Consider the following 12,041-nt stretch of genomic DNA (forward strand, 5'->3'; position numbering starts at 1 on the left):
CTGATGTCCAGTTTGATGTATTTCCAGGTATTGGATAATGAACTCTGTCAATGGGATCACTCTGCTTTTCAAAGTAAAGTATTGTGGTCATCTATTGCACTGTATCTAGTTCTCCAAATTCTCTGATGCACTTTTTCTCTCCTTTTTCTTGTAGAGCTTGGGAGTCCTTGCCACTTACCAGTTGCTAACCACTCTGTTTATGAGTATGGCAGTGGCATTCTTGAGGGTGTCAGTGATGTGATTCCCTTACTATTTGAATGTGATATACAGTTCCAAGTGCTGTTAAGTACTGGATGTTACACTCTGCCATAAATATAGAAGTTTACTCCTCATGCTGAGATATCCTTTTTCCTACAGTCCTCCAGATGTTGGTCAATGGCATGTGGATGTTAGTTGGAGATGGTCTAGTCATGTAAGTGCTGTCCCTCTCCTCGAACTGCAGACTGGACAATGAATATCCAATGCTACAAGGTTTTGGACTGGAGATGCAACCCCAAACGTGAGGCCAGTCTTCCTACCTTCCACTGGATGTTAATTCCCAGTGCATCTGATGTTGGTTTGTGTTGATGGTATGAATATTCAGAAATAAGTTTTTGGTACAGGAGCTCCTCTTTCCTGCCAGTACCTGTTTTTGAAAGGTAGAGGACCCTCTTCCAACCATGGACCTGATGTACAATTCCAGGTGCTGGTTGAGGTCAAACTCCTACTTACAGTCTGTTGCAACTTATCTGCTCTATATTGGAGTCCAATTATTTCTTTATTGTTTGTGGACTCTTCCAAGTTCCAATCTTTAACACTTTTGGTAACATTACTATAGGGCAAAGAAAATACCTGACTCGGAAGTGGTGTAGTCTTTTTCTAGTGTATTGTTTTTAAATTCTTATCACATTTCATGCTCTTCCTGTGGGCACTTACTAAAGGGGCATCATCTTCTCATCAGTTTTTCACTAGTTCAATGTGGGATTCTAATGTTTCTAAGAGGGGGTGAGATACTGTATCTTGAGTTAATATTTTCTGTTTGGATGGCATAAGATATAAGAGACTGATCAACCATTACACTAAGATTCTTTTCTTTCATAACACTGTTAAGATTATTCCTATGCACATTGCACTTATAATTCAAATTGTTATAACCCATATGCATTATCTTGCATTTATTATAGTTAAAACTCTTCTGCCATTTATTGACCAAATTCAATAAATGATTTAAATCCTTTTGTGAAGCGGCAAAATCATCCTCATATCCAGCAACACACTAGACCTTAATATCATTAGCAGATTTATGTAATTTATTGACCTCTTCCATCTACACCATTGATGTAAATCAAAATGAGCAAAGGTATTAAACTGAGCATTCAGATGACCCATATGTGTTTAATCCAATTTGACTGAATTCAGTTTCTAATAACCCTCTGTTTTCATTTATCCACTTACTCTTCTATCTAGCTTGCTACATTATTCCCATCACCTAGAGAAATATGCTTTCTTTACAAGCTCTTATGTGGCACCTTTTCAAATGCTTTGTGAAAATCCAGATATACCAAATCTACATCTTACTCTCATCTGTATAAGCAATAATGTTTTTAAAGAACATCAAAAGATTTGTAAGGCATGATTTTCCCTTAGTTACCTATCCAGTAAAATTATAAACTTTGTTAAATGACTTTGTAAACCATCATTTTTCAGACTTTCCAAAACTTTTCACATACTTTAAGAACTTGCAAAAAACAGTATTAAATGGCTCATATATCCAATCCTTAACCTCTTCCTAAACCTTTAGGTAAATATTATCTGGCCCAAGAACTTTATCATTCTGTACTTCCCAAATCTCTCTTAACATGGTCAGAATAAATGTGATAATTGTTTTTTTTAATTTTTTCTCCATTGAGGTAACTGTTTCGGATGAGGAATATTGTTTAAATCTTTATTGGTAGAAATTGGAGAAAAAGCAAAATTTCATAACCCACCCATTTCATAATCATCAGATATGAGTCTTTCTTTATCATTCCTTAAAGGTGTTACCCCAATTGTAACATTTCTTTACTTTTAGTGTATTTAAAGAAATCCTAGTTGTTATTTGTTACATTTTCAGCCAACTTTTTCTCATGCATCCCTTTTCATGTCCTAATTTCCTGTTTCACGAACTTCTTGATCTACTAAAGTTTTTAAGTCTCCCATCATACCACTCAATGTAAATTTCTTAAATTTATGTTTTTTTTCTTTAATCTTATCTCTTACACTCTTTGTGAGTAAGGTTTTTTACTTACAGCTACCTTTTTCTTTCTTCAAGGAATATGTTTATATTGAATATTTAAGAATTTTTCATGTTTGATCAGTGTCTCCATTTAACGTAGCAACTTACTTCACAAGAGATAATTCTTATTATGTCCCTTCAGATTTTGCTTTCCATCAATGCTCTTTGTATCTTCATAAAATTTGGTTGATGACAGTTAAATTTTGACCACTGTGTAAGTATGGCCACTTTTGCGACAGTTTGTTGTCTGTAGCACTTTACATGCCTGTACAGCCTGCATTAATTTTTTCCTAATGGCTGGCATATTTCTTTTTAATAGCTACTGTTAATATTTTTATATCTTTGGCTGATCAGAGAAATAATTTTTGAGAGCAATGCTTCTGCAAGAAAAAGTATGCAGGATTTATCATATATGAAGTAGATTTGTATCTCATACGTGTTGTTCATATATATATATATATATATATAACTTGGTTATATGTATTTGACTTGGTCATTTAAGTTTAATGCTCTGTAGATTAAACTGCAGTAAATATTTCATTGGGGAAGTTATTTTGTTCTTAGGTGTTAAAATTATATCTATACTATTCCATTTATACTATGCTAAAGCATTATTGTAATAAGAAAAATTGCCAAAGAACTTTTTGTCAAATTGGACAATACCCAAAGTTAATCAGCAGTTTCTGCATTTTTATTTGAGGAAAATAAAATTGTTATTTCAAACACTGTACATATGCACATCTTTGGTTAATTAAAAAAACAATAAATTTATCGGTAATTTTCTGTATTATTTAGTTTAATAGTTCTTTTTATTTTATGCATTTTTACAGATTGAAATACTTTCTGATGGTTATTGCTGATTGATAGACATGGAAAGTGGAGTTGAAATTTATGTGTATACACATACAAATCCCTTATTACTCCCTGGAGACAAAATCTATATTGCTGAGGATTTGTGTATATATGCTGCTAAGGCTTGTCACATTGGGCCAGTAGGAAGGCATCTTTTCAGCTTGTGGTGTCCACAGGAAGCAGTGTGGTTAAGCTTATCAAAAAGAATTGACACTTCAAAGGGGAAGAAATGGAAATTTCATTTCAGAATACGATTCAAGCCACCATCCATCAAGCAGTTAAAGGTAGTGATTTTAATTGGAGTTTATTAAATGTACGGTATGAAACTAAATTTTTTTTTCTATTTTCTGTTAGCTACTGTGTTTAAAGTATTTCATCAGTATTATAACTCAACATTAGATTGGATTTATTGTTACCAAAAGCATATTGAAAATGCTGTATTTATATGCAGTACAAGAAATATATTGCAACCATGTAAAATATACACAACTGTGAAACAATAGGGTTTTAGGCCACACACAACAAAATTGATTAAAGTCATGCTTAAATGTATTATTTCTTTATTTCTCTTAATTGATCTATTATGTATTTCAGATCAGAAGTTTTCTCTCTATCTGTAGATATTGTGATTTTTGCTGGAAGGTTTCTCAGTTATGTGAAGGGATAGTTATGTTTTGGTCGACATGTCAGAACTTCGTGATTTCAGCGTACCATCAACAGGTGGGAGCATTTTCTGACTCTCAAATAACACTTCTGCTTCTCACATTTTATGGTTCTGAGATGGAGTTTGTCTTCTGATGGACAGAGAGCAAGTTTAGTCTTTCAACTCTAAAATCCACCATTGTATTTTTGTTTCACTTCACTTTGTTGGAATACTCTCAAGATACTAACTTCATTGATGATGAGTTGAATTCCTTGTCAGCATACCCATTTGTTAAATTTTTGACTGTACATTCTTCTCTCCTGTCGTTGGAGTCTTGAATTCTTTAGTTCCTACAGGGGGTTATAATTCTGTCTCTGCCCTGTACTTGTACCTCTTCTTTGGGCTTTGACAATGGATAAACTCCATCAAGACAGGATATGATTACAACTCTAGGCATTCTCTTCGTATGTTAACAGGGTTCTAAATGTCATTTGCTCCAATACATTCTTAGGTCTTGTTGATAGCACCAAATTGATTGCTACACCCTAGTTTTTGCTTCTGCAGTACCTTCAAGAGTATCCATCTCTTCTGCTTCTTTTTCAGCTATTTTTGTGAGGCAGCCTTTACCTGCCTTGGTGTACTTGGCTATCCAGAAACTCAAGTTTCAGACATGGAGATTATGCACAATCTTTCACAATGTATCAGGGTTTATTTTCTAAGGTTGCTATTTATCTCTCTCAGTTTTTGTTTACTCTGAGATGACAGTTTGTTAGTGGAAATGAAATGCACACCAACAATGGTGTACAGAGAGGAGGTTGAACACATTTTAGGTAGAAGTGCCAACCATGACCCATTTTTTGACCTGGCTCTTTGGCAGAAGTTTTGTATCTTCCACACACACCCATTGATTATTGTGACTACATAATTTTTAAGTCCTCAGTACTCTTTGGATTCCTCAAGGAGCTTTGTGTCCTAGTTCCCAAATGACCATTCCAGTTACCTGACAGGTATATTAAGATTACAATGCAGGCTCTTTCTCGACACTTGTTTGTGTCCTGACATTATATGCCATGCATCTTCTTTACCTAAAGGTTTATTTTTTGTGGCTGCTGATCTACAGACATCACTAGTCAGATTGAATTGCACAGTTTGTCCACAAACTACTTTCTCATTTTCTTTATGTCCTTAGACCAGTTCTTCTTACCAATGACACTATTTCATCATTTCACCTGATCTCTATTTCTCATTTGTATGTGTAATCAGTATTTGATTGTGGTCATATTCAGTGAGGTTCTTAAAGGTTTTGTGTTACCTGCTGTAATGCCTTTAGAGATGCTAGACAATAACTTTCCTTCTGGCCTCTTTTTGAAGACAAAGATTCTTCTGTGAGTTATGTGTAATAAGATTTGTCACATTTCTATGTCCTTAGTGGCTCTGGTCAAATTGCCTACTGGAGGTCATTTTGTGGACCTCCTTCAGTACTTTTATTTCACAGTATTTGCATTGTCTGGCAGTATCTTCATCTTAATGGTTTTATTTACCCCCTGTAGCTCTATTAACCATTTCATCTTGATTATACAGAGGGGTGAGTCTTTTCATTGCTTCCTTTCTGGGTACAGAATTGCACTTTGTGGCAAGTGTTGCCCAGGCAGGTATGCCTATACCAAACCAATTCTGTACTAGCAACCAATAATTCAATATACTTTGTACAGATTGCAATAAATTCTGTAGAAATGAGGTGTTCCATAAGACTACCTAGGAGCTGACCAGTTGGTAATACTGTACTATGTTGGATACCACTCATGGATTACTATGAGTAAAATGTAAGGGGTTCCTGCCTGTCCCTGCAGATCAATGAATTGAATAAATCTGGGCTGGTTTGCTTTTAAAAATTTAAGAAACTTTGTTCACCTATTGCATTCTTTCCAGAGCATTGTTTTTCAGGATTTCTCAGTGCACACTGGAGTAGTGGACAAAGGCTTTTTCTTCATATTGTAATAGTGAGTTCCTCCACTCTTGGAGAAGAGGGCAAAGTTAAAGACCCTCTTATTTGTGTCTCTGGATGTTTTTCCCAGATGTTGATAGGAGTGGCACCAGCCTACATGGGAACTTTCTTGTAATATTGGTTCAGATTTAATACACTGTTATTTGACTGGGTTGTACATTGCCCTTCTATTTCTGTATACTGTTCATGGAAGATGTTTATTATCTCCTCACAATTTCAAATGCTGAATGGTCAAATCTTGGGTCTTTGGTTGAGCATAGTTGTTCTGTGTCCTCCCTATAAGTCTGGGGTCAAGAGGAGTATACCTTGCACACACTGTTAGGGAATGAGGATGAATGTTCATAATTCCAGGCCAGGTGAGTTCTGTTTTGTTTTATTGAGTAAGGCATTCATGTCATGCTATTATGAATCTGTGGTGTTGCGTTTTGGGTTTTCTCATGTGGAGGAGAAGGTTTGTTTACTTTCCTGTTGCTTATTTTTCCTTGAGAGTTCAGTTACTCAGAATGCATAACTCTATGGCTACAGTTTGGGAACCACTCATAAGTATATATAAACATAATGTTGTGGTCCAGTTGTCCAAATTAGCAGTGTTGAATATAGGGACCAAAACCGCTTAATTTCAGACCCAAGTTCAGGATGACAATCATACATGTTCTGGATGTAATGCTGTTTCTCCACTAGGGTGCCAATCTTTTGTTGACACATTTATGACCTATGCAGATGCTGTCTATATGGATAATGCTCTCATTATCCCCACTACATTCTTAATGTGGAATTCTAGCTATAAGTGGGAATGAGGTTATGCATTTGTTTCCAATAATAATTACCTCATCTTACACTCCTGCCCTTCCTCCCAATAAGAGTTTGCATTAGATAGAGACTGGAAATGAATCAGTCTCAAAAATCTCAAAAAAGAGTGATAACATTGTCTGCATGAGGTGCTTATAGACATGATCAGGATAGAATATGCATTTATTTAGGTGGAGAATGTCATTAGACAGATACCACCAAGGGCTGTTAAGCAGGGTATAAAAGACTGGAACAAGTGAGAACAAATAAGACAGATACTTAGATGAACACAGGGAAGGAACCCTGGCAGTTTAGTAATAGCTGTAAGTATGAGAGAAGGTAAATATTATTGGAAATACATTTTCAGTGTAGGAAAACGTTAACCTTGTGAATCTTGTATTGACCATAATGCTTAGTAACACCTTACACAAAGAAAATCACTGTGTTTGAAGCTTGATATATAATTTTGAAAGAGGTAATTGACTTTATGTAACTAAAGGCACAGATGTGAGACAATGAATGAACAATATAATGAAATAAATGAACCTAATAAGCTTTTATGATTCATATAATTATATACATAAACATGACAATATTTTCTGAATTAAGGATTGGAGACCATATAACAATAGCATTCTTAGCTGTTGCAAAAAGATTTATTTATTTCTACATTTTTTGTACCTGACAGCTAGAGAATAAAATATTTTAGCATATTTATTACTTAACATATATGCAAAACATTGAAAGATCATTCTGATGAATACTTGATAGGTGTAAATGATTCAAGTAGTTAAATATTAATGGATTTACTTACCCTTTTGTGACAGGTTTGGCATAATATACCTGACTTCATCTACATGTTTGGACACTAAGCATTTTATGCTTCAATAAAACTGAATTGTGTTGGCAATCCAAATATTTTATGTTAAGGCCTTCAAAGCAAATACAGATAATAATTATTCACTAATGGATATAAACTAAACTGAGTTCTTTTGTCTTCAGCTTTATAACTTTTGATGCAGCATGTGTATTTTTACAAAATTTGAGAGACTTTTAATAAATATTACAAGTATTTTGTACAAAATAATTGGAATTTTAAGGAAATATTTTTACTTAAGATTTGCTTGTAAAAATATTGAGTCTGTTTTGTTACTAATCTGAATGCAAAGTTATTTCCTGTTATGATTAAAAACAATTATTCTTTGTCCCCAAACTGTCAGATATTATTTGTATAATTTGTAAAACCTCCTAAATACATTTCAAATGTTTGTATTCAGTAAGATTTCATATTTTGTTAATTTCTATACTCTATCTATGTGGGGTCTAATTTGTCACTTGATTAACCTTATAACCATCATAAAAAAATTAGGAAATATAGATTATGCTTTCACTATGATAGCATGACTACATACTATGACACAAAAATACAAATATTTAGTCTAAGTAGCTTAAGTTTCACAACTCTCTCTCTCTCTGTGTATATATTTTTTTTTTTCATTGTCCCTTCAGTCATGCCTAGCTAACATTACATAACTTGAATTAATGTGGTGCATGTACAATCATGTTACATATTCAGTAATATAAAACTGACCTCTAGTGTTCCCTGTCTTGGCTGTGTTTTAGTGGATTAGTATTTTGTAATACACAGTCACATTTCAGTTAATATACATTATATATGTATGTAGATTATGAGAACTTAGAAATAAATTATTAAACATGCATTTCTTAAAATATCAAACAATAAATTAAGAAGTAAAGCAAACAGTTGTCTATTTTGCTATGAACTTTGCATCCCCTGCTGGTATAGCAGTAAGTCTATGGATTTACAACACTAAAATCAGGGGTTCGATTTCCATCAGTGGATGCAGCAGATATCCTGTTGTGGCTTTGCTATAAGAAAACACACATGCTATGAACTTTTAACTTGGTTGTTGCTTGACATAGATTGCTAAGTCTTTTAAAATTTCACATGAGGAGGATATCAAGCAAAAGTTTGTTTTTTTAGGTTTTATATATAAACAGTTGAATAACCAAAAAATCATAAATGACTATACTGAGACCATAGAATTCTACTGTGATTTGTTAAGCTTAGTAACTAAGATGTATTTAGGGTGAATAAATATAAAATTTTAAGCAGACTAAAGACACATCCTATCTTCTTGAAATCTTCATTGAAAGAATGTAGTAATATTTTCAGAGATTCATATGGCTGAGTAAACCAGTCTAGTGGCATTCAAAGCTGTTGACTGGTTATTCACATGTCATATATAGAAGTAATTGTATATAAGAGACTGTTTCCAAAAATGGTTTTAATTACATAACCCAATCAGACATGCATTCTCTGTCTTAGGAATGTTTATTAGCAATAGTTTCAATGTTTGGAGTTTCTGTATTACTTTGGGTTTTTCATTTATTGTCTAAACTTTAAGAATTTTTAATTAAAAGTCCCAAAACTTAGCTACAGCAGCAGTGTATTCAAGCTGAAATGAAATGTTTTCCTTCTGTGGCATGTTATGCTCATTCTTCTCTGCAGTCTATACTTTTACACGCTCATTTATCATATCTTCAAATTCTTTTAAGTAGTGTGGAGGGCACTTGATTTATATATCAACATCAAAATACTGCATCTTAATATTTGACAAGTGTCTTTCTGTCTGTTTTTAATGTATTTGATGGCACTTGTTGCTCTTTCTGGACATAAGTTTGAAATATGGAAAGAGAAACAATGTTTGGCTAGTTCTAATAACATAGTGTGGAATAATTTGTATGAAGACTATTGTAAGAGGTGTTTTAAGGTCCAAGTAGTAGTGATAGCATATGAATGTTTGCCATCTTTCATGTCTTCAGATATCTTAGCCTTCCATTCCATTCATGAAAATCAGTTGGATTTGGATCAATCTACTCTAAGATCTTTAGATTTTACTTTATCTTTATATTCTACTGTTTAATATAACCAGTGTTCACCAATTGTGTAACTTTACACATGAAAAACATCCAGCTTACCCACTGATTTTGTATCTTTATTTTGTCATGTAAATTCAAGCTGAATATTCATGACATTGAATAAGCTAACAGACTAATAGTAAAGGACAAATTCACCAAATCATGTACTAATTACTCAATAACTGACTGAAAAACTTATTCACATAAACAGATTAAGAAATATATTATATCCTAATTTGTTTTTTATGTTTCAAAAATTGGAGACTCCATAGTTCTAGACATTATGACTATGCCCATCACATATATCAAATTGTTTTCCAACTAAACAATGACAAAAGTTTCTGAGAAGGTTTGAATTAGAAACAAAACATAGGTGTGAGTTAGTAACATTTTGAACTGAATTATGTGAATGTGATAAGACATTTCAGAAGATGCACTCTTAAATTTTTTTTTCCCAGAATGGTAGTAGTGGCCTATGAAAAGCACTGAAGTACTAGATTAAATTTTGTAGTCAAATCAACTTCTGTAACTTTGAAGTTGAATAGATAATACAATGTCGATATTATTTCATGCAAGGATTGCCTTTGTAAATTTAATTCTATTTTAGAAGCAAAAATTATGTAGTATTTGTAAAAGGATAATCAAGTTTTGTTCAGAGTAAAATATGTTATACACTTAGGATTTGAGTGAATGTGTGTTAAAGTGAAAGATGTGTAGTTGAAAATGTGTGATAAATTTCCTAGGAACTGTTGTACATAATTTTGTCAATGCAAAATAAAATTTTAATAATTATTTACACATTTTTCAACAAAAATGTTGTTCTGTCATTTGTTTATGCTGTGTACATATATTTTTGCTACTATGAACTTTTAACATTCTTTTTTACCAGACATTGACAGATGAAAATACATTCAACTATTACTTTCATCAGATGAGGAGTGACTTCCTTTCTGGAAAAATACCCGAAGTGCTCAAAAAAAATTTTTTTGAGAAAGCCCTTGGTTTGGCTGTTACAGATATGGTAAGGGATCTGCTTGTGCAGAAGATGCAACCTCAGGATAAGAAAATAAATTATTGTGAGTTTTTGCCACAAGACCTTAGGAAAAACAAATTCTGGATAAGCAGACCAGTACATAAAGCTTTGTTGCAGTGTTGGCAGAACAGCAAACAAAATGTTGATTTTGTAAAGGTAAGTTTGATGAAAATGTTATGAGAGTCATTCTTCACATTTTGGTTTTGTTACTGTAAAAAATAATCATTTTTGTTGAAGTTACTAGTCCTTAGAATGTACAGTGTGTGAGTAATTATTTAACAAATGCTTATTAAGCATAATCAATAAAATAGAATAGATAGCTATCACTGTCAAAATGTTTTTGAGCATGCCACAATATTTGTAGCAAAACACCCCCACATACATATACATGGTCTTTGGAAAGTCACTGTGCAGTTTGAAAGCAGCAAAAACAGCATTCATTCAGTCTATTTTAAACCAGCAACTGATAGTGGTGTTTAGAAACAAAATAAGAAGGATCCAAGCCTGTATTGATGCTAACAGGGGTCACTTTCAACATTGTTTATAATTGTCATTCATATCTACCTCCTGTATTCTTATTGAAACATGTCTGTTGATAAATAAATAAGTGCACAGTGACTTTCCAAACACCCTGTACTTAATATTTAGATGGTAATATCTACTTCTACACCAATAGTATGGTAATGCATCTGCAAAAAGGACCAAGGCCTAAATACAACAGACATGTAAGACCTATTTATATAAAATCATATTACTACATTCATTAATTTGGTTTCATGGATCTTATTGAATGCCATTTTTCATATCTAGGTTTTTGAAGTTTCCTGAGGTTATAGTTTTCTCCATAAGAGTTGTGTTTTCTTTGATTGACAGCATAGCAGCTGGAGTTATTTTGAAAGTGAGCAATATTATTATAATTGTAAATTACCTGACTGATTTTATTCAACCCACTTTATTTTGGATCCAAGATTTGTAGCATCCTGCTTTTGTAACTGCTGCTGGGTCTGCCTTGCTTTTGGTCATCTTTGACTAGTTCTTTCTATAACCTACTTATGCTTCTGGTTTTTCTATCTCTGATGAAGATTAGGTAACATTCATTTTTGTCCTTTGCTGCTTCAGTAATTCAGACATCTGTTCTGTTATTCTTGTTTCTGTTGGTTCGTGAGTTGAATTTCTTGCATGCATCTCAACTAGTTAGATATTTTTCCTCTCATTCATTCCTATTTGTTTTGTTGCATTATTGCAGATTCTTTCTGTTTCTACTTTGTGTTGACTCTCAGTTGCCACATTCTTCCTGAGCTTAAGTCTGTCTTTTTGTAGCTTGTACTTCTATCCTTTAAATCAGTTCTCCCATCTTGGGGATTTTTTATTTTCTACTTTTGTTCTTAACATGCTAATATTTATTTATCTTTTGCTTACTGACCTTTCTTGGGCTGATATATTATTAGATAGCTAGAGTATGGGACTGTTCCTTTGTAGATGAAGAATTCAGTCTCTCAGCCTCGTTACCTCATTGGGTCTT

At 33.2% G+C, this 12,041-nt stretch overlaps 1 protein-coding gene across 4 annotated transcripts in view; it reads left to right on the forward strand.

The window, feature by feature from the left end:
• Positions 1-12,041, forward strand: part of LOC143240134 (tyrosine-protein kinase JAK2-like) — a 144,190-nt gene that overhangs the window by 11,593 nt on the left and 120,556 nt on the right. For all 4 annotated transcript variants that reach the window (XM_076482077.1, XM_076482069.1, XM_076482097.1 and 1 more), the window contains 2 exons: positions 3,085-3,390; positions 10,376-10,675. In XM_076482077.1, coding sequence (XP_076338192.1) covers positions 3,124-3,390; positions 10,376-10,675 — 567 coding nt within the window. In that variant the 5' untranslated portion in view covers positions 3,085-3,123. The remainder of the gene's footprint in view (positions 1-3,084; positions 3,391-10,375; positions 10,676-12,041) is intronic.

Source organism: Tachypleus tridentatus, chromosome 2, assembly GCF_004210375.1.
Source record: "Tachypleus tridentatus isolate NWPU-2018 chromosome 2, ASM421037v1, whole genome shotgun sequence".
Taxonomy (NCBI): Eukaryota; Metazoa; Arthropoda; class Merostomata; order Xiphosura; family Limulidae; genus Tachypleus; species Tachypleus tridentatus.